General features: G+C 45.9%; 1 protein-coding gene across 9 annotated transcripts in view; it reads left to right on the top strand.

Moving 5' to 3' along the window:
• C1GALT1 (core 1 synthase, glycoprotein-N-acetylgalactosamine 3-beta-galactosyltransferase 1) overlaps positions 1 to 24,070 on the top strand; it is a 303,461-nt gene that overhangs the window by 112,774 nt on the left and 166,617 nt on the right. For all 9 annotated transcript variants that reach the window (XM_069648538.1, XM_069648533.1, XM_069648536.1 and 6 more), the window contains one exon: positions 1,654 to 2,321. In XM_069648538.1, the coding sequence (XP_069504639.1) occupies positions 1,654 to 2,321 (668 nt within the window). The remainder of the gene's footprint in view (positions 1 to 1,653; positions 2,322 to 24,070) is intronic.

Here is a 24,070-nt window from a genome sequence, read left to right as displayed (position 1 = left end):
AGTAAATATATATTTTAATATAAATGTATGTGAAAGTGCATTACTAACTAGGTTCAGTGTACTTAACCACAGCTGACATCTTCCTTTTTTGATAAGCCTGACTGCTCTGCCACTCTACCAAGGTTACATGAGTAGTACAGAATGATACTAAGAGTTGGGGATCTACAAACCTTTGGGATAGTTTTGTAAAGTGTACCTCACAGTGGACATTTGGAAAACTCCCCTAACAAGCATCACAATCCCAAACTTACGATATATTATTGCTCACCCAAAATACGATATGCCATTCTAGGGCCTAATGCTCTTTGGGCATGTTGGCCTCTATGGCATTAAAATGTTAATTCACTGTGTCCAGTTGAAGTGTTCAGTGCAGATTTTGATGTTTAAGTGTGTTGACCACCATGGCAAAAAGGATGCCGGCACTTAGTGCCCGCCAGGGCGTTAAGATGTTCCTTTGCACTGAAATCTTTATTTCAGGACATGATTTTTAGGTTTGTTGTATGGCATGTAATTACACTGTTTGTTCAAGTTGTTCACTTAAAGTGTTCAGTACATGGCGTGATCTTTAGAGCTGTTGCTCACCTGCCATTAAAATGTACATTTACTTTCAAATTCAATGGGTAAACAGTGCTTTGTTATTCTTCCAAATGCACATCAATGTTACATATAAAGCTAGTTTTAGCAGGCACACAGTGTCTTGATTGCCTAGCACTTTGGACTCCTGCACAACCCGCATCTAGGTTTCCAACCATCATTCCATCACTCACTCTGCATCACTTGAGCATGCATCACTAAAGGGTATCACACTTCATAACTTACTAGAGGGTCACCATAGAAGACTTGCAGACAGATCAGACATGCAAGACGCGATTTGTCACTTGTCGCATGGAGGCGTAAGCAAAGGCTTTAATATACAGAAATGGAGTGCAACACAGCTCTCTATTTTTATATTTTCTAGTAACATGCACACTTTGTGCAGAAAACCTTAAATCATTGGTTGTGGTGGCCTGAAAGAACAACCTGTCTGTAGGATGAGATCAAGGTGACATTAAATATGTCTGGTGGTCTTTATGGAGTCCACTTCTATGGTTTTCCATCTAATGCATTAATTCCTTCTGGGGATCCGCCTGGCTGGTTCTTTCAGCACATGTGTATTTATCATGGGGTTGGGATTTAGAGATGTCTAGCAGTTCAAAGATCTGACAACCTCAACACAAAAAGGGAGGTTCTTGGGAAAAGTGTTAGGATGAAGGAGTAACTAAATCAGTGAAAAAAGGGTTCTGAAACTAAAGACCTAATTTCTGTTGTGTTCTAATCCACACACTTCTGCTGCTACTACACCCAGGAAAGAATCCTTCTGCATGCTTAGTCTTGGGGCAGTTTTAAATGCCCATATGCTTGAAAATAAAAAGTATAGGTGTAAGAATGGAGTTAAAATGGTTCAGATAGTATTGGTAAAAGATAAATTCTGTCCTTCAAAATCTGCAGTTTGCCCTCTACTTGATTGATCAGTTGTGAATTGCTGAGCGCACTAATTCTTCTGACTATACTATGGTCCTGTACTGTATTCTGCATTGTCACACAGGTTAGTCAATTGATGCAGTTACCCTGTCTCAATACATTTTGTGTTGATCCATTTTTTTTTTTCTTTAGATGAAAATCGAAATATTGCTGATGACCTATTTAAGAAGGTACGGATCCTTTGTTGGGTGATGACTTCACCTCAGAATCTGAAGAAGAAAGCCAAACATGTAAAAGCAACTTGGTCTCAACGTTGCAACAAAATATTGTTTATGAGTTCAGTGGAAGACAAAGACTTTCCAGCTGTGGGTCTGGAAACCAAAGAGGGACGGGATCATCTATACTGGAAAACGATTAAAGCCTTTCAATATGTACATGATCATCATTTGGAGGATGCAGACTGGTTCATGAAAGCAGACGACGATACATATGTGGTTCTAGACAATTTGAGGTGGCTTCTATCAAAGCACAACCCTGACCAACCAATTTATTTTGGAAGGAAGTTCAAACCTTTTGTGAAGCAGGGTTATATGAGTGGAGGTGCTGGATATGTGCTGAGTAAGGAAGCTTTAAGGAGATTTGTAACTGCATTTCAAGAGAAAACCTGTATTCACAGCTCTTCAGTGGAAGATCTTGCTTTAGGAAAATGTATGGAAATCCTGAACATAGAAGCTGGTGATTCTAGAGACCCCACTGGAAAAGAAACGTTCCATCCTTTCATACCTGAGCACCTTCTAAATATAGGCGTTCTACCAAAAAACTTTTGGTACTGGAATTATAATTACTATCATCCAGTTGAGGTAAGATATTTGTTAACAGTAACATATTTATAATGATACATTACATCGAGAGCAGTTTTCGCTCTTTCTGTATTGAGCTATCTGGGTGGGCATGTTGGATGACGACTGGACTGAAAGTTGCATGAGGATTTTAAAAGGAATGGTGCTGGTTAAGTGAAGAACACTGCCTCTTCACAGTATGATGAGACTGAGCATGTCGGGGCCTAAGACAGACAAGCTGCACCTTCTCCCATTTACAATATTAATTGTGTATGTGGGAGTCATCACCAAATTTTACTACAGCACCAGTATTTCTGCATTCCATGAATGCATTGTTTTACCCCGGACTAGGCTCAGCCAAACTGCAGCATAGCTATGAATGACTGCACATCTGCTACAACTGGCGAAACAAACATAATGGCGAACGTTCGCCTTAAGCCTATCCCTGCAAGCAAGTTGTATGTCAACCAATACATTGCAGGCATCCAGGTAGTAGCAAGAACATACCACAGGGTTTAAAGCTTTTTAATCCTGGTACAGCTTTATTTTAAACTTTATTTAAGTATTTGGCAACACAAGCAAAAATCTATCGGAAGCATAACCGGCTGTACCTCTTTTGTCAGACAGAGCATGTCATTGATTGACAAATAGTGGCTATAAAAACAATAGATTGACATGGTCAATTTGCAGCTAATAAGGTTTCTGAATTCTACTGAAATCTATTCTGACTAGCAAGGTGGACGGCCAAAGAGGCATAAATAACTTCATTGCTGTTGCCAAGTGTTGAGAGAGTGTGAGCATGGTGGCTGGGGGTAGAGGGAGTGGAGGCAGGCCGGCTGGCGGTAGAGAGATTGGAGCTTGGGTGGGTGGGGATAGAGATAGTGGGGTTAGGGTGGGCGGGTGATTGGCGCTTGAGAGTTCAGGGGTAATGTAGATGCTGGGGTAGAGAGCGGAAGTAGGGTGGGCAGTTGGAGAGTGGGGCTCGGGTAGAGGTATGGTCAGTGAGTGGGGATAGAGTGTAGGTAGGCTTGCTGGGTGGGGGTCGAGAGAGTGGAGGTAAGGTGGGTGTGGGTAGAGAGAGTGGGGTTTGGGTGGGTGGGGGTAGAGAGTGGAGGTAGGGTGGATTAGAGGGTGGAGGTAGGGTGGGTGGGGGTAAGATAGGTGTTTGGAGTAGGGTGGGTGGTGTCAAAAGAGTGGAGGTAAGCTGGGTGGGTTGGGTAGAGTGGGGGTATATTGTGTGGGGTAGAGTCGCGGATGGGGTGGCAGGGTGTAGATAAGGGGTAGGGCGTGGGATAAGGGTTTGTTGTAGAGCGTGTGGGAGTAGGGTGGGTGGTGGTAGACCGGTTGGGGGTAGAGTGGGTGGGGAGTTAGCGAGAATGGGGGATTGGGAGGGTGGGGGTTAGAGAGTGGTGATATCCTGGCTGGGAGTAGAGAGAGTGGAATTGGTCTGGTTGGGGGGCAAAGAGGGGGGGGGTAGGATAGGTGAGTGTGGGATAGAGTGGGGCTTGGGTGGGTGTAGAGAGGGTCGGGGTAGTGGTTGGATAGGGAGATTGTAGGTAGGATGGGTGGGGGGTAGAGAAAGTGGGATGGGGTGGGGTTGGGGTAGGGTGGGTGAGTATGGATATAGAATTTCTCTACAGCTACGAGCATAGTACTTCCTCCAGTGTACGATTATTTCATTTTGTGTGGATTCTCTGGTTTTGTTACATTTCATGGTTTCCCAGCTTCCATTGTGTGCTCTCTGGCCTAGCCCAATAAAGCCCCTGTCCACTTCCCCTGCCCGCCCAGCCTCGTATGGATTGATCCATGTCGGCGGACACGTGACTGGAAACGCACTTGCATCAGAGTCCTTTCTTCATGCATTGGACGTGTAGTGCCCATTTCTCTACAGCTACGAGTGTAGCACTGCCTCCAGGTTAAGTTTATTTAATTTTGCGCAGGTTCTCTGGTTTCGTTCTGTGGGGAGCCAGGAATGAGACTCGTACACAATGGATTCAGTGTTTTGGTCAAAGACTTTTATTAAAATAAAAGGGGTTGGGGAAATGCCTCTCTGTCCCTGCACTAGATGCCTTTTCCCTACCTGAAAGCAAAACTATAAGGGTCTGTTAATGTCAGAATGTACAAAGCAAAAACCGCCTGTGTCCAAGGTTCTGTTCTGACTCCCACATTCTACCCTTTTCACCTTGGAGTTTATTTTGTCTTTGGACTGGAGTGGTTTATAAATCTTCAAAAAGGAAAATGCATAACTCCAAAACATGTTCCAGAAGGCCAGAGCTCCTTGTTCCAGAGAGCGGTTCCCTTTTCCTGTATTTCTCTTTCCTCTGTTGTATGTTCAAAGGTTTCAGTTTCTTGTATTTCCCTTGTTCCACAATACAACTTATGCACAAGACAAAATGGCCTTTTGTCTTTTTTGCCAGGTTTTCACTCCTTTTCTCTTTTGCTAGTCCCGATATATCCCTTTTAGGACCTTTTTGTTTCTGTATTCCTTATGCACTGCTCAGTTTATCCTTGCCTGGTGTGCTTCCTCACAAGGGCTTTCTTACTTGAACACTTTTGCAATTGGCTGATATACTCTCCTGCCAGGGCTTTCCTAAATGCACACACTTGCAGCTTCAATTTGCCTGGTGTATTCTCCTTCCAGGGTTTCTCTCATGTTGACGTGTACACACTTCAAAACCTCATAAGCTTTAATGTTCGTTTTTTCTGATACTGTATCTGCCTTGTATACTATCCTTCCAGGTCTTTTCATAACTGTGTATTGCATACACTCGCAAAATTTTGTTTTACTTCGGTTTCCCTCTTTAGAAAATTCTCATTGGCTTCTTCTCTTTCAAACATTTTATTTGCTTCCATAATTATTCACATGCGGCATGGCGCCCAATACACCCCAGTGTCCCTGCTTTTGTGGACTCACCGGCTCTCTCTGTCATACTTCACTCTTCCCACGGAATCTTTCGGCATCTCTTCCCATTTCGCTACCTTCGTTCCTTGGCTTCTCTGGCCCTCGTGGTTCCTGCTGGGCTATTCTGCTTCGCGTTTGGCCCCGGTAAGAGAAACGCTGCAGCTGAACGTCTGCAAATGCCCAGGTGCCCTGCATTGGCTTCTGGCATTCCCACAGCATCTTCCCTCTTGCGATCAGTCTTCCTCTTCTGCCTCCTTGAGCCGGATGGCTTCACGGCACTCCGCAGCCCGACGGTCTCTCGGTTTTTCCGAGAACCCCAGTCAGCTGTTGCTGCTGTTTAAATCTCCTGGCTACAGGCAGGCGCTCTCAACAAATAGAGCGCAGCTTCTACTCTTGATCTTTTCCACTCTGCATTACTCGGCTCATCTTCCTCGTCCCCATATTCTTGTCGGATTTTGATGGCTTACCTACAGATCTTGTTAGAGGGTCTTTAGTATCCTTCCTAAGTTGATCAGCGGAGGTGTAGAAAACAACATTGAGATTGGGGTATCCTGAAGAGAGGAAGGGGAATACCATGCCTTGTCCAATGGTGCCCTGCTAATCCCCTGGAGGTTGTCTTCCCCCATGTGATCCTCCCTCATATAGCCGCCCCCCCCCAGGGTTGGGATCAGGTAGTGGCTGCCGTCCCCTGGCCACATGGAGAGAGGTTACTGCTGGGAAAGGACATCATCAGATTCATCACAGTTGGTTTCCCTGCTTCCATTGCATACTCACTGGCCTTGCTCAGTGCTTCCCATGGCCATTCTCTTCTGCCCTCCCAGCCATGTGTGGATTGATCCATGTTGGAGGGCACATGACCAGAAACACACTTGCATCTGAGTGCTTTCTTTCTGCATTGGGCATGTAGGGCCCCTTTCTCTGCATCTACGAGCCTAGCACTAACTTCATGATAAGTTTTTCATTTTGTGTGGATTCTCTAGTTTTGCGTGTTCTCGTGGTTTCCCTGCTTCCATTGTGTGCTCCTTGTCTAGCCCAGTACTGCTCCTGACCACTCAACCTGCGCACCCAGCCTCATGTGGATTGGTTCATGTCGGGGGACACGTGACTAGAAACACACTTGCATCGGGGTGCTTTTTCCATGCATTGGGCTTGTAGGGCCCATTTCTCTGCAGCTACGAGCGTAGCAGTGCCTGCAAGGTAAATTTATTTTTGTGCAGATTCCCGGTTTTGTTCCTTCTCATGGTTTCCCTCCTTCCATTGCGTGCTCACTGGCCTAGCCCAGTGCAGCCCCTCCCCGCCCAGCCTTATGCGGATTGGTCCATGTCCGGCGACACATGACAAACACACGACTTTAGATGCTCTCCCAGGGCAGCCACCAAGTGCCAAAGGCAATGGCTAACTCCCTTACCTGTTTGCCCAGGTTGCCCAACCTGGCCTTTAAAAGCGATCTGGCACAACATTAAGATGAACGTCGACCTTTGTTTTGCATAGCCACCTCCTGTAGTTTGACTCCTGCAGTGAGTTGCTCCACTAACGTTTTGTAGTCTGGTGCATTGCAAGTATAGGCTTCGTACTGTATTCATCTGCATCCCTGAGCATAACCACTAGGCTTAACTTCAGCTGCTCCCTCCACTTCAGACCTCCACTATATATTCCTGTAGTAAAATCTCATGCTGAACCCAGCCTCTCTTTAAGATCGACCTCAGAGTTGGACTCAATTGCAACAGAGTAGCCCTGCGTTCTTCTAGCAGCTCATGGACTTTCTAATCCATTCAGCCTTGTCCCTCCCAGTGTGCAGCCTCTGTATTCTAAATTTCTCTGGTTGTTGAATGTAATCACTGTATTGCATCCCTCTGAATATTTGAGTGCTTTCCTGTATTGCATCTAGCTGAGTACCTGAATATAATCACTGTATTGCATCTAGCCGAATATTTGAATATAGCCCTGTATTGCACTTAACATTTTTAGTTGCACTGACTAGTTCTTTATTATTTATTAATCTGATTAGTTCATGTTAAAACGTTACACATACAAATTCATTTTGTGAAATACAAAAAATCCAAAAACAATTCATCACAGTTCATCATTTAAAACCTACTACACAGTTATTTACAATAAAAATCAGGATCAAAAATAGTTATCAGTTTTATGTATTACTTCAGATTTCTCCTAACAGATTTCGAATTTGTTAATTCGTAAAAATGTAATCATTTTTTGTTTTTGTTTATTACAAATCTTTAAAAACAGAAGTACATACATACTGTACACATCGCAATTAACATACATCACAATTCCAAGACAAATAGAAAATCTTCACTCCAGAGTGAGTACTTCACTTTACATCACAGAAAACCTAGCAATAATGACCTTTAACAAGGAAGTCAAGGCTAAAGTGAATTTTCGATCGGATTCATCGGTGATGACTTGCCACCAGTCCTCTGCACTAAGACTTGGTCTACTTTCACAAAATTTCCCAAAATGAATACTTCGTTCAAGATATAAGACAGAACATGATAGAATTAAATGTTTGAGTGTTTCTTCATCTTTGTTACACAATCTGCACAGATTTTCTACTTGTGACCAAACATTTGTTTGTTCTCTTGTTTGGAGCAAGTTCATGCGAAACTTCATATAAAGCTGTCTTGGCTTTTGGTCAGGAAACCTTTTCAGGTAGTTTTGAGTTTCATTTACTGCTTGTTTTTGGCTCGGAATGTTTTTTTGTTATTCAAAGTGTTTGATACTGATCACCTGTTGAGATCCAATCTAATCTCCACAACTTTTTCTTCGACTTGATTAGGATTGGATTGCAGGGTAAACAGGTCTGTATCTAATGCCACCAGTATATCATTAGATCTAGCAGCCCACCTGGCCAGAACAGAGGGGCTCTTTGTGTTTACTGAATGTTTCAATATTTCAAATTACGGGCATGGTGGGTCTAAAGTAATCTTTCGAAACAAATTGTCAGCCACAAAACTCTTGCATTCAAAGAGATCAAACTAAGCTTGTATCTTATACAAACAGTAGGAGTGCCTCTTGGAAGACATAAAACCCAGGACCAGAACATGTTTTCAAAAGAGGTCCACAACTCAAAAGAACATCCTAATGCACATTCTGTACCATACATAAGGGCAGGAACAGCCTTCTGATTGTAGTACCGCAGAACTGGCAGAAGTGAATATTTACCATATTTTTTATTCAACCACCCTGCTTGAATTGCCTATTTTTTACATTTAATTTTAAGAGAAATTACCCATGGGGCATAGTTTATATTTGAGTTTACAAGGGTTCCCAAATATTTAATTTGTGTTGTAGGAGAGAGCATGGTGTCACCCAGATACCATCGAAACTTGTCTGTCTCTTTGTATGACCTCTAAGCTCCTGTAACACCAACATCTCAGATTTGTGTTCACCACACGGGTATTATCATGAACATATTTGTCAAAAGCATGCAGACTGCATTGAAGGCCGATTGGAGTTGTGCACGCCATACATTTTTGGAGGGAAAGAGGCCGCCTCTTTAAGCCACAACCCAATGTCAGACATGAATAGTTTGAAAATAATAGCTGTTAAAGGGCAGCCTTTCTTTGACTCCACAAAGTCTGTACTGGTGCAGATAGGCACCCAGATCGGTCAAGCCTGATTCTTGCATTGGTGTTTGTATGCAGATCTTTAATGGCTGAAAAGAGGCTAGGTGGGCATTTCCATTTGATCAGCTTATTCCATAATTTGGGGCGGTCTATACTGTCAAAAGCATGTGATGGGTCTATCGAGGCGCAAGAGATCTTTCCGCCAGTTCTTAGGGCCTCCATCTTTAGTAAGTTGACTATCAAAAGTTTTAGGCTGCAGCCCACACCTTTTAAAAACACTGTCTGACGAATATCAACAGGATTATTGGTTATAGAACAGAGTAGGAGCTTACGTTGCAGAAGAGTAGCAAAAAATCTTCCCAAAACATCCAATAGGGCTATATGGCGGTAGGGACTTGGATCTTGTTTATTTCCCTATTTGAATATGGGTACTATAATGGCACTCTTCCATGACATTGGGATTCTGTCAGAAAGACCAATTGTTGAAAAAAGCTGATAGCAGAAATCTGACAATCCTTCTGGATTTTTTTTTTTTAGAATACAGTTAGTCAGTCCATCAGGACCTTCTGCTCTAGATGGGCTTAGTTTCATGATGAATTCCTGGATATCTATTCGATCAAATTGTAAGTCCCACTGATTAAGCTCGTAAGATAGATCTTCATTAGTTTCAGTTTTTTATTTATCCAAATCTTTTCAGGTACCATGTTGTCTTGCAGGGCTTCTTGTGGACCACTGAGATTATTTATAAGGGTCCAGAAATCGCGAGTATTCTTATTTGCTAATTTAGACAACATTACATCTGCATCGCGCTGCAGTATTGTGGCTTTATGCATTTTTAGGCAATTTTTGTAAGACTGCTTTATTTTTATTGTTTGGATGGTGTGTTCTGATCTTGAACACTGCCGAAGATCTGATTGCATCTTACGTTTACTTTTAAGGACCTCGAGGTCAAACCTGTGGATATGTTCAAACTTGATGTCGCAGCCCTTGGTTCGTCTCCTTAAACTGTTTCAGTAGGTACAAATAATACACGGTGTTATATTTTGATTGAAAAACCAGATTTAAAGCTATAACTTCTTTGCTTTCCAATCGAAGACGAATTCTGTTTGATTCAACAGTCAGGGTTACTCCAACTCACTCTCCTTTAGTAAGATGGTAATTTCTAATTTTAGTAGGTTGTGATCACTCTTGTTCTTATCAGTGACGTGGAGAGACTGAAGACGACTATGTAGTAGATCTGAAACGTAAATATAATCCAAGTTGGATTTTTGGTTTAAACGTTTCCATGTGTTTTTTGCCGGAATGTCTCCAATCGAACAACCATTCAGCATCTTCATAGATCGTGAAGACATTTCATCCATCCATAAAGAAGTATTGGTCTGTGTATGCAGTTTGACATTAACCGGTTTCTCTTGGGTTCTCATACAATCAATATTTAAATCACCACATATTAATATATTAGGTGTTAAGGCTTTGTCAATGACTGTGTCAATCAACGACAAGACTTGACCGATGAAGTTGATAGCACCATTGGCTTTTTGATGCCAATAAACATGAATAAGGTTAATTGTATCTTCATTGTTTTGTCCCTTTTCTATTTTGATCGATACCAATTGAATATAATCGGATACATTTCTGGAATCAATAATTTTATAGCCAGAGTTTTTCCTGATCATAGTCAATAAGCCAGGCATTGGTCTACCCTTGTCCTTCTGAATTGCCAGATTGAATGCTATTTCAAATCCGTCACAAACATGGCATATGGAAAACCACGTTTCCTGCAGGCAAACAATATGGAGGCCAGAAAGCCAGGATTATTGAAATAAATGAGAAAAGCCTCGAGAGTTCCAGGAGGCAAAAGGAAGAGTTTTCTTAGTTCTTGAGTCTTGGCATTAACTCTGGGGACCACCAGCTAACGATTTTGGCAACCAACTCCATTCATTGCTGGGTAAACCACCAGAACCGGTATTGGGTGACACATCCTCAGTATTATCTGGAGGACTATAACATGCAAATGTGATTTGTATTTTTTCACCATCTGTTGGAAAGGGGAACACTTTTTGAGGTTCCGTGACCTTAGTATCCAGGTTCATCTTTGTCTCGAGTGACCTTTCCACTAAACACGGCTCCTTGCTGGGCTGCGTGCTCTTCTTGCCATAATTAAGTGGAGATAAAGGCAATGGTATAGCCGCATATAACCAATTGTTGCACACCAGTAGGCAGATTTATCCCTGCACGAGCGCTTTTGTCTTCAGAAATATCAAATCCCATAGATAGAAGAACTGGCGCGGCTTCAAGTATGATGTTGTGAACTATTGCAGAGTCAAGATGTAGTCTGACAGTCATTTTGTGGTTCTTTATGGAATTCAACGGTTTTGATATCTCCCGTTTCAATTGTGCGAAGAATTAGAACATAGTGAAACAGAAGTAAAACATTGTTGCGATTTAGCATTAAGCCATCATCAGCAGTTGAAATACGCTCCAAAATAAGACTATGTTTAAACAGGGTTTTATTGGGTACAAAGGATGAAGTTTTGTTCCTGATTGGTTTAATAGGCTTCTCATAGCGATCTCCCACCAATAGTGTCGCAACAATGGATGATCTAAGAGCATCCTCAGAAGGTTCAAATTCAGGTACCTTAGTTGCAGATTCGCACGGCAAGTTTGAAAGCAGATTAGGCAAAGCACCATGGATTTGAGACTTTTTCGCCGTGACCACACAGCCATTCTTTTCCATTTTTCTCCCATTGTTATAAATATGGGAATTTGTTTTGTAGCATCAGCACACAGGCAATGTCAGTAGGAACCACAATGATGCATGTTCGAGCTTTGTTTCACTTCAGTTACAATCGCACTAGAGGGAATAATACCTGGATAATCTGTAGGAACAATAGCCAGAGGGCAACTATACGCATTTGCTGATAAGCCCTCTGTTGGTTTATCATCATGCATTGAAAGATCCATCAAATCAATTGAGGTTTCAGGCGTACCAGTAGGGACAATCTCCACTGCCCTACCAGAATCACTCATTGACAACACCTTAGCACTTTGAAGTTTGTCCACAGTCGGTGTCCCAGACTTTGATGTGAAACTTACAGATTTTAAGTTTCGCAAAAACTTTTGTGAGTTATTTGCTTTCCCGATTTTTTTTTTTTTTTTTTTTTTTTTTTTGATTCAATTTTGCTTTTGTATTCGCATTAAATATTGCAAACACTTCGTCCTGCAACCCAGGGTCTATGGGTCCAACTGCTTTTACTTCAGACGTTGAGGGTACTTGAACATCCAAGTTAGCTGCATTTAAGGATTGGTTGCAACTTTTTACAGCAGTATGGAGTGGACACATCTCTTCCTCAACCGCAACATTTGTGGTAGATGGAACTTCAAGAGCAGGCCCACTTAGTTGCATTTCTTCTTTATTAGATCCTTGATTGCTCGCACTTAAGGCGATCTTTGGTATCCCTGCAAGGGCACAATTTGCAACGTTGTTAATGTCTGTAGGCAAGGTCTCTGATCTGCACTTATGTTCAAATTAAGTATTTTGCTGTTGCAAAATACCCAGAGCTTGTTTCGCTACTTCAGCAAGTCATTTCTGGTCATCGGAGTCTTTTATTCTCTGTTCATTCGATATAACAGTACATTGTTCAAGCCTATTTGAAATGGTCCCCAAAGATTGATTGGTGGCGAAGGATCCTTGTTCAACTGTGTTCATTTTCCTATTCATGAGAGCAACCAACATTGACAAATCCTTCACACTGTCTTTCATTTGCTCATATAATTTCAGAAAAGCTGAAATTGTCATTGACATTGAAAATGTCAAAATCGGTACCAGTTCTTGAATTGTTTTTTTTTTAACCATTTGCGCTTCAGTTGGAACCTGCGGTTTCAAATTGCAGTTTGTTTTCACATAGGAGCGGCGCACTTTAGGAAATTGATGCTCCATTATAGAAGAATCATCATCGGAATCACAGTCCGTCGAACACAGCTGCCTGTTTGTAGATCTAGAAGATGTTTGAGGCAGGTCATGGCTATGTTTATTTAGACTGGTATTCGCACTTTTCTCCAGGAAAGACACCTGACTAAAAGTTACAGACTTATTGACTTTTTCAGGTCACAATTGGGAACAGAGGATCTCTGGAGAGCAACTTTTCTCAATCATCCTCCTTTTGTCAGCACTTGCTGCACCTCCCTAGTCTGTCCATATAGATGTTTGGCCTTAAAGTCCTGTCAGTTGAGTCGTGGGCCAGCTCTAGGAGAGTTGCACATTTTTCTTTATTAGCAAAACGTGCAGTGTTCATTTTTTCCAAGTCGTACAACAGTTCATTCACGATTTCCATTGAGTTGCGCCTAGCAGGAAGCTGGGTCAGCTCGCTTTGCAATTCCTGTGTTGTTGGAATTTGAGTCACAAAAACTTTAGCAGCTGCCTCCATGTGTATGTTATTTCAGGGGAATCACCAATGTCTGACAAAGCAGCTGTAACTGCACGTACGTTCCCCAAAGCTTGTGCAGTTGTAGCAGGGCTATACTGTCCGGACTCAGACAAAATCATATTTATTTAGTCCAGGTAGCAGCCCGCAAGATGGCCCCAAGACGTGCGCAGGCAGTTCCTAAATTGTGCTGACAAGTTTCCAACAACTTGTCTCCAGCAAAGCATATAGAATCAACCAATTGCGACACAAACACACAAGGTCCCGCAAGCATAGTTTGAATCAGGCGGCTCTAAGGCTAAAACAGGTTCAGGACAAAGCAGCGAGGATCTACTATTTATTTCCTCAAGGTGGCCATTTGACGTAATGCCCAAGTCCAAGCTAGCCAACGAGGTAGTACATTCAACAGGCAGAATTGCGAGGTTTGGTGTAGCATTATTATCAATCACCTCGAAAGGCACATGACTAGAAGGCTCCAAAGGACAGTTATCACAATGGACTACATCAGAGTCCGTCGCAGTGGGAGCACAAGAAGGGGTCACAACAACAGCAGCAGCGGCAAGCAAGGGTTCAAGTGCACTTAGTCTGCAGCAGCTTCCACAAGTTTTTGAGCGTTTGCAGGTGACTCTTTTCGTTCCATGCCCCTCCGCATCTGTAGGCATGTGGTAGTGTGAGACAGTGTTCTGTTTGCACGAACACAGGAAGATCTTGAAGACTGGTTTCTCCCAGAACGGTGGACATAATCCGTGGCGCAACCAAAAGAGTGCTTTACAGTACACCACAAGTTTCACAAGCCTCAAAGACTCGCTGGACTCCGTCGATTTGGTTTCATGCGCTTCGAGTAGGGGCGAGCACCGCCTAGGGAATCCGAAGGTGATGCTAGCCACTAGAGGGAGTCACATGGGGCTGGCATCCAGCGACCAGCAAGGCAACAAACAGCAAACAGAAATCCAAAAGAAACGCGCTCTTGACTAGTGCGGTATTCTATATACAATATTTAATAGTAATAGTGGATCTCTCCATTATACTGCTAGCAATGTAAAACTTTCAAAAATTGGTTCTGTCGGGATTCATGGATCATTGCCGTTATAAGACTTGAATAATATTCTTATGTTAATTCTTCAGCATTGTTTCAATTTGTTTCCAAATACTGTGTAGTGCAATATCCAGAATTTTGTGCTCAGTATTTAAACAATATGACCAAAAACTATCCTCCTTAATGCTGGCGTAATGATTGACAAAGCCTCCTAAAACTGACATGTAAAACTCTCCCTTGTCCCATCATTCTGTCAGTACATGTTTTACAGTCTCATCCACTGGTGGTAGATTACACAGTCAACATGTTCGCTCTTTATACGGGATGCCTCGTTCTGCACCTATGATAATCGGCACTGGTGATCTATTTGTGCCTCAACCGCAGGATAAAATTGCACAACTAAAGGAGCAGGGCATAACATTGGGTATCTCTGGCGCAACTTGGGCGAGGATTAAGTTCAAAACCCTCTGCATTGTCCACAAGGCCTTCTGGGGCCTCAATACCTTCAACTCTTTTCCTAAATATCTTCCTTCTCGAGCTCTTTGCTCATCTGCCTCCAACTCCTTCAGGGTTAGTCGCTTCTCCAAGCAACAAGTTGGTGGCAGATAATTTTTCCAGCTGGGGCCTCCCCCTGGACAGCTTCTCCTGCCTCTCTGAAACTTGAGGAGAACCATCTGTTTCCGGAAGCACCTCAAGACCTTCCTCTTTGCTTCTGCTTCCTCTTCTCCTCTCCCCTGGTGATCTCCTCCTGACTGAAACTGTACTGATTACCTGGCTACCCTCTGCTCTCGGGCCCAGGTCCCCTTGCACACCTGCACTGCCCCCCTGGCATCCCTTGCACTCAGGGACTGTTTCTGTATGCCTACAGCCCCTTACCAGCACTTGCTGCACTTTTATTTATTGTCTTTATTTATTTTATTGTTTTTTGCACTGCACTGCTCCCTCCCCCTTTCCTCCTGCACTTTTCCCTTTCCCTGCACTTGCGCAATCTCAATGTCACCTGGCCTAGTATGATCTTTCTGTGTCTTCCCTCTGTTCCCCCTCCCTTGCATCGTCGTGCCTTGAAACACTTGTGTGTAGGTGCGTTATAAATGCCATATCATATCATGCTATAGCATTGTAAGATTTCAGGGTTACCATATGGTTGTAAATTGCCACCCAATCCCATTTTTCCAATTTTCTGGTAAAAGTTTTCTCCAGGAGATAGCATTCATTGTCCCAGTTGAGATGCCAGTTTCGAGGGGATTGGGTCCTCCGACGTATTCCAGATCTATGACAGTAGTCACCACAGCTGTGCTGCTTTGGAAAATATTCAGTGCCTGCGTCGATACGCTGTCCTCGAGGGCCTCCGTCGAGCCGATGTCACCGGATGTTATAAGTAGGACGCACGACGCCCGTAGCCTCAGTTCTGTTTTTTCCGTGAACGTGTTCGCTTCGGAGATCTCGGCGTGCCTCGGTTCTACTGAATCCTGTTTGTTCGGTTCTTTGAACCTGTTCGTTTGTGTACAATGTCGTCTTCGGCTTCTTCCACCCCGCGGTCAGGTTTTAAGAAGTGTCGGGGTTTGCGGGTCCAAGATGTTGTTAACGGACACGCACAACGCTTGCCTCTGGTGCCTCGGGGAGGACCACGATACGGATGACTGTGTCGACTGCCGGTTGCTTACATCGAAGGCCTTGCGGGAGCGTAAGAAGAAACTGTCGGTAGGTAAGGTGGCCAAGCCCGGAAGTCGCGATCATCTGAGGACTCCGCCCGTCGGCGGGTTGCTTGTCCCAACAAGCATTCCACTCCTGCGGAATGGGATTCGTTCCGGCAGGAGATGATGGCGATTTTTCAGTCGCAGGGCTCTGTTCCGTCCACGCCATTGAAAGACGCCAGCTGTGAGCGTGCTAGAGACGCCACACATACACCTCTGGGCTTGAGTGGTCGCCACAACCACCAGGCACCTTCGAGGTCCCGGTCAGACAAGGCTGGTTGCTCTAGGCATGCGCGTTCCAGGTCTTGGTCCTTGATGCCCTTGAGACCGTCGGAGCCTGTGAAGTCTTCGAGGAAGACATCGGCGCCGAGGTCGTCGAGGGACTCTCTCTTGTATCTGCCTCCGAGGAAGCCGTCAACGCCATCGGCGCTCAGGCTGTCGGACATGCTTGGGGCTCCGCCCGTGAGGACTGTCGATGCCGTCTAAGTTGTCGGCGCCACATTCGACGCCGATTCTGTTGATGCCTTTCGAGGCTGCTTTGTCGGAGGTACCCCGTGGCACGGTGGAACCCCCCCGGAAAGGCTCCGGCCAAGGCAAAAAATGTCTTTGTCCCTTTTTCTGTGCCTTCCTTCCAACCTCTGGATTATATTTCTGACGGGGGATGAGGGGTCTGAGGAAGGTATGGTGCCTGAGGAGGTGCTTGATGAGATTTTGTCTGGTCATAGCAGATTGAAGACCTGCGTCAGTCGCTGCACGACGCCAGTGGTGGACACCTCTCCGGAGGTGGAGTTCTGTAGGCCTGAGCCTGGCACCCATGCCGAGTCCTCGTACCAGTGCTTTGTCAAGGGTCACAGAATACTTGGGATGGTCTGCGCCACCTGTGGATTTTCTGCAGGATGACCCGACGGATATCCTCAACCAAGGTCCTCCAACTGACCCGGTACTGCCTTTCCATATGGCCTTACAAAGAAGGGTGGCGGCGGCTTGGACTGCCCCGGAGAGTCTCCCACAGTGAGCAAACCTTTGCCGCAAAAATACTGCCTAGCCGGTAGCGAACCCTGTTACTTGACCACGCACCCCACTCCGGAGAGTTTGGTGGTGCAGACAGCTACGGCCCCAGCAAAGCAGGCGTCGTACCCTACCATCCCTCCTGATAGGGACGACAAGCGTTTTGATGCTGGGCGAAGAAAGTGTTTTCTTCAGGGGGTATGGCTTTACAGGCAGCCAATTCCGTGTGTGCCTTGTCACGTTTCACGCACACTCTGTGGAACTGTATTTCATTGGCGGCTGAACATATTCCTGACGGGGAGGAACGGGATGGTTTTCTTGCTATTGTACAGTATGGCAAGGATGCTATGTGTGAGTCCGTTCAGTTGGGTCTGGACATGGCGGATTGTGTCAGCCGGTCCATGGCAGCGAACACCATAATACTCAGGTTTGCGTGGTTGCGGAAGTCGGGGTTTGCTCTTCAACATGCCCTTTGATGGTGAACATCTTTTTGGCAGGAAGGCTGACGAGAGCCTTGAGAGGTTGTAGACCTCAAAAGCTGCAGCAAAGTCATTGAGCGCTGCAGTTTGCCAACCTCCGCCTTTTCGTCCGAGGGGACAGCAATGGAGGGGAGGTTCCTTTCAATATTAATCATCCTTTAGTAAATCGAGAGGCGCTGCAAGTCAAAGGGGCCACTGTAGGAGTGCCAGAGGTGGAAAACAGGGGACTTGAGGTGCCAAGGCCGCTCTGGCAGTTGCCTCTTTGCCCTCAAGCACTGCCGGAGCCACTTCAGCTCAGTCATGAGGCCATGTCCCATGGTTCACCGGTTGGGGGGAAGGCTGGCGCAGCATCTTGTAGAGTGGCGTGCCATTACTTCAGATGTGTGGAGATCATAGCCCACGGCTACTGTCTTCCTTTCCGGTAGAGGCCTCACAACAATCCACCAGGGAATCTCTTTGAAGTGTCCGGATCCGCTCCTTGCGCAGGAAATTCAGTCCCTGCTGGAGAAAGGCGCCATAGAACTGGTGCCTGTAGCGGGGAGGAACAAGGGATGGTATTTCCCTTATTTTTTTATTTCAAAGAAAGACAGGGGATTGTGACCCATCATGGACTTGCGCGGTTTGAACAAGCTCCTCAGGAAGGACAAGTTCAAGATGGTTACTGTTTCTCAAGTCCTCCAGGCCCTTCAACTTCCGGACTGGTTGGTGTCTCTCGACCTCAAGGACGCTTACTTTCATGTGCCGATCCATCCCAAACACAAAGTACCTGAGGTTTGCGGTTGGAGACTCGCACTTTCAGTTGCGGGTCCTCACCAAACTCGTGGTGGTGGCAGCGTATCTCAGGGAAGGGGGGCTTCACGTCTACCCCTAGCTGGGCGATTGGTTGATCAGGGCACGCTCTCCCGAGCAAGTCCTGGATCATCTGTCCGTCACCTGCCACTCCCTTCACAAGCTGGGCTTCTCTCCCAACTTGAAGTCCCATATGACGCCAACCCAGCGGCTCCAGTACATCGGAGCAGTGCTAGACACATCCCAGGGGCAGTGTTTTCCTCCTCAGGTGAGAGCTCATCACATTCAGCAGATGGTGCACAAGTTTCAACACGCCCAGAGTCTCCCGGCGTTCGAGTTCTTGAGGTTGCTCGGCCTCATGGCATCCTGCATTCTTCTGGTGTAAGAGGCCAGGTTGTGGATGAGATCTCTGCAATGGGCCCTCAAGATGCAGTGGTCTCAGTCCTCCGGCAGGATGTCGGACCCCGTTCAGGTGCTGCCTTCGGTCGCCCAGGACCTTGTGTGGTGGGCCGTCGAAGGCAATCTGATTAAGGGGGGCTCCATTTTGGCTACCCTGGCTGGAAGTAACTATCATGACGGACGCATCCCTCACGGGATGGGGAGCGCATGCCAGCGAGTTGACAGTCAGCGGTCGTTGGTCTCTGTCGAAGTCCAGACTCCATATCAATCTGTTGGAGATGAGGGCCGTCGGGCTCGCCCTGAAGGCTTTTCTGCTGACTGTGTGAGGGAAGAATGTCCTGATTCTGACGGACAACACAGTGGCCATGCACTACCTCAACAAAAATATAAAAATGGGGGGGGGGGAGCAGGGTCAGTTCATCTGTACAGGGAGGGAATACAGCTCTGGGCCATCCAGCAGGAGCTGTATTCGGAGACTAAAACGAGACAGCAGACGCTCTGAGCAGGCAGAGCGTGATCTCTCATGAGATGGAGCTGGCTCAGGAGATTCTCCTGGAGATCTTAGCCCTTTGGGGGACCCCTCAAGTGGATCTCTTCGCCTCCAGTGTCAACCTTTCCAGGTGCCTGTTTGGGATTTGAACCTTGTTCTGAAATTCCTTCTGGGTGCTCCGTTTGAGCCTTTACATTCTTGTCCTTTGAGGCTGTTAACCCTTAAAACTGTGTTTTTAGTTGCGGTCACTTCCGCTCGCAGAGTGAGTGAGTTGCAGGCACTTTCAGTTAAGCCACCCTCCACTGTGTTTCAGAAGGACAGGGTTGTCCTTAGAGTTCGTCCTTCCTTTCTTCCGAAGGTGGTGTCGAAATTTCATTTACCAGAAGGTTATTCTTCCAGCATTTTATCCTCCTCCACATCCTGGTAAGGAAGAGGAGAGGCTCCATAGGTTGGATCCGAGGAGAGCTTTAAGTTTCTACATTTCATGCTTTACCCGGGTCAGAGTGGACGATCAGCTCTTGATTGGTTACGCTGGAAGGCGTTTGGGACAAGCTGTTACTAAGCAGACTTTGAATAGATGGATTATCTTGGCAATTTCTGAATGTTACTGCCTGACGGGTAAGGACCCTCCGGTAGGCTTACGGGCCCATTCTACCAGGGGTATGGCTGCCTCTACTGCCCTGCAGAGGGGTGTTCTATTCGTAACCTCTGTGAAGCAGCCACATGGGCTTCGGTCCATACTTTTGTACGACACAACTCCCTAGATTCTATCCATGGGCAGGATCTGGCCTTTGGCAAGGCGGACCTTTAATCTGCAATTTGATTGGGCATTCTAAATTTCTATATTCTAAATGTTTTCCCTCCTCCATACGTTGGTACTGCTTTGGGAGTCTGTCATAGATATGGAATAAGTCGGAGGACCCAAACTCTCTTACCTGGTAACGTTCTTTCGATGGGATGGTCCGACGACGTATTCCATATCGCTCCCTCCCTACCTGCCCCGCTACAGAATTTCTTATGCGATTGCATCCTGGGGTTGTGTGGACTCATCCCACCCCCCCGCGCCCAAGGGGGGATCCAACCAGGTAGCTGCCAACCCAGGAGACATCCCTCCTAACTTTCCCCAGGAGGGCAGTAATCCCCCCCCAAATGCCGGGTTAACCTTCTTTCCCCTGTACCCGCAAACTTCAACCAACAAAACAACCCTCCTTTCTTTCCCCACTTTCCTAAGCCCAGACAGCCCAATCCGGGAGAGGAGAGGCCAAGGGTGGAGGGTTACCAGAACTATCCCTACCCAAGGGTATTATGGGAGAAGGGACAGTTACCCTTCCCGTGATCCACCTAGGGTAGACCAGAGACCCCCGTACCAGCCACAACGGGTGTCCCAACTGGAGCGCCAGGTCCAGAACTTGTCCCAGGATCTGGGTCGCATGGTGAGGGCTCAACAGAAGAACAGATCAGCATGGTAGAGGGGGAGCGAAGGCAGAAGAAAAGAGGAAGGTCTTGAGGTGCTTCCGGAACTGGAGATGGTTCTCAAGTTTTAGAGTGGCAGGGAGGCTGGTCCAGAGGGAGGCCCCAGCCGAAAAGACAGAGATCTACCCCCAGCTCGTTTCTTAGAAAAACGACTGACCCTGAGTGAGTTGGAGGTAGAAGAGCAAAGAGCTCGAGAGGGGAAGTATTTGCGGAGGGATAGCTGAAGATATTTTTGACCCAGGCCCCAGAAAGCCTTGTGGACAATAGGGATGTAACGGTATTACGGTATACCGTTAAAGATACCGTGAACCACTTAATCGAACAATAATAACCGTCACATTGTTTATACCGTTCATACCGTTAAGTGTGCTTTTCAATCTAATTTGGAAAGGCTGCAGTAAGCAAGTGCTGCACAGTCTGCCAAGTAGTTTCAGTTGGAGCAGTTTTTAATGCCATTCCATAAACCACACGTGCCTGACACAAAATCAATATGTTAGCAATAGGAAGGATAAATACAGTGCCAAGAAGGAAGAGGGTTTACTTTGGGTTGGCGGCTTTGGGGTTTACATATTTATAATGGATAATGTTTTCTAAACATATGACAATGGGGGATTTCCCTGGTTCTATCATTGAATTTACTTATAATTAGTCTCTGTAGTCTCTGTGGGTATTCCCTGCTGCCATACCAAAGGGTAACATGTCCGTGATTACTGAATACCTTTTCGCCCACAAGTAAACTAAAGGCTGTAACATAAAGAGCGTGCGTGTGCGTGTGTGTATGCGCACAAGCGTATACTACCATCGGCCTTCATTGATCTGTGGCATGCAGGTTATCAAGATGGCAACATGTTCATCTTCACCAGTAGCCAGTGGGGGGAGCTAAAAGCCTAAATGACCACTTAAGAAAAGCTATTCAGTTTGCTTTGCCAGTTGCAGCAGTGCTCCCCCCCCTGCTCCCCTCCTCTCCTCTCCACACGTGTGTTTGTGTTTGGTGGAAGCAAGAGGTGGCATTTCAGTGGAAAGTATGTTGAAAAGCCCAATTCTGGGTCTGGTTGCCTGGTTTTGTTTGTGATGATAAATCTGACAATTTATGACCTTTTAGAAAATATGTGTTAAGATTAGCTCCACCTGCTATACCGCGATAACCATGATATGCCGTCATTTGGCAAGAAGGTTATTGTACCGTCATAAAACTAATACCGTGACATCCCTAGTGGACAATGCAGAGGGTTTTGAATTTAATCCTTGCATCCAATGGGAGCCAGTAGAGAGATTCCAGAGTTGGAGAGATACGATCCCAGGGCTTGAGGCCAAGGACAAGTCTCGCAGTCCTGTTCTGGATTAGTTGCAGAGGGCGGAGAGTAGAGGCAGGTAGATTTAGAAAGAGGCTGTTACAATAGTCCAAGCTAGAGAGAACCAGAGCTTGAGATACCATGAGCTTCTGGGGGAAGGAGAGGAAAGGCAGAGTGCCTCTGAGGAGGTGCAGTCGGAAATTTGACTTTTTAGAGACCTCAGAGATATGGGCAGAGAAGGAAAGAGTGGAGTCAAAGATGACCCCGAGGTTCTTAGCCTCGCAGCTGGAGGTAGGAGGAGGGCCAAGGGAGGCCGGCCAGAGAGTGAGGGGAAAGGATGATGGTGTGCCGATGAGGAGGATCTCCGTCTTGCTGGCATTCAGACAAAGATCATTGGCGGCACACCAATCTTGAATGGCAGTTAGGCAATCAGAGATGAGAGGGGGCGAGGAGGTGGCAGAGGGCAGCTTGAAAATGAGTTGAGTGTTGTCAGCGTAGCACTGGATATTTGAGCAGTAAATGGCAATGCAGTGGGTGAGAGTTGCCAGGTATTGGTTGAAAAGCCAGGGAGAGAGGTTAGACCCCTGGGGAACACCACAGGTAGAGAGGAAGATAGATGAAAGGAAGGACCCAAGTTGGACCTGGGAGGGTTCTCACACACATCTTCCCCTTACCCCCAGAGTTACTGCAATCTTGTCTATTATCTTCTCCCTTGTAGACCACTCCAACTTCCTTCTACCTGTGCACCTCTGCTTACCAAGGGTCCAGATCTCTCCAGTTAGGCTTCTTCTTGCCCTCGGCCCCAGAAAGCACATCACCCCCCCCCGTGACATTCACTGGCTCCCGCTCTGACGATGGGCTGCTTTCAAAGCTATGTGCATCACTCACTGTGCCCTCCACAAGACGGGCCCAGAACACCTTCAAAAGAAAATCACCTGCTACAAACCCAACAGAAACCTGCATTTAGCCACTGCACTCCTCCTGGTGATCCCCCTGCTTCAAATTAACCATAATAGGAGGCTTTGCCTTCTCTGACCAAGCCCCTACTATCTTCAACCCCATGCCACCTAAGATGCAACGCATAGAGGACCATTTGGCATTCCGCAGGGCCCTCAAGACATAGCTACTCCCCCCAGCACTATGGCAAACCCTGCCCTCTTGAGCTATTCAATCACTCTGGGCAGACCGGGGCACCAACGACCTGCCATGCATTCACCGAATGATGGCAGGAAAATTCTAATAGTCTCCAGCAGAACATAGGGGGGTGACCTTGCTGCATCTACAAAACCAAGAAGCCCGCAACATCCGACTGTATGTAACACACTCCATGCTTCTGGAAGGTAGCCGAAAGCAAGGACACTTTCCTGCATACATCTGCAACTATACTCCACTCCCAACGACATATTGTCCAACACCTCTGCCACTAGAAAGCAGCTGTGCCCCACAACAAGAATTGTGGTCTAGCTGGACACATAATGAACCTACTGCTGTTGCACTCTCGACAACTTCAAGCCCCCATTCGCTTGCTAGCTCGATATTGGTAGCTAGTAGGGACCTGGCCACCCATACCCAACTTTGCTTTGGCAAAAGTGCATACCCGCACTCTAAACTCCTCTGATGAATTTCCCATAGCTGACTTCGGTCCCCCAAGGAAGTTAAACCTATATCGCGTTGGGACCATAGCAATGGTGAAAGGCACTATACAAATGACAATTACTACTACTAGAGAGTAGAGATTGGGTGGGTGGGGGGTAGAGAGAGTGGGGGATGAGGGTAGGATGGGTGGAGTAGAGATTGGGGGTAGGTGGGTGGTGTACAATACATTTTCAAAAACAAATCTGAGCATACCAAAAGGAAACCCGCAAAGCCAAAAAGACTACAACTACCAATTACAAAAGTCACTAAAACCCAGAACGAACTATTCAACATCGTAAATGAGATGAGAAATCCCCCTGGTTGCAATAACGCACAATACCTTCATAAAAACTATGTGATGGTCATGCAGACCACTTTAAAAATCAAATCACCAGCATACATCGGATCATAAAAAGTAGACCAATCAACCAGACCATGCACCATCCTCTACCTACCCCGGAACCACAAAGCAAACTGTAAAGCTTCACACAAATGTCCAAAGAAAAATTCCTCAAACTGGTGAAACAAAGCAATAAAGCAGGCTCCCTAAAGGACTTCTGCC

The sequence above is a fragment of the Ambystoma mexicanum genome, chromosome 2q (genome assembly GCF_040938575.1).
Source record: "Ambystoma mexicanum isolate Mex_15411 chromosome 2q, UKY_AmexF1_1, whole genome shotgun sequence".
Classification (NCBI taxonomy): Eukaryota; Metazoa; Chordata; class Amphibia; order Caudata; family Ambystomatidae; genus Ambystoma; species Ambystoma mexicanum.
Note: the sequence above shows the minus strand (reverse complement) of the source record. Positions and strands in the feature narration are given on the sequence as shown.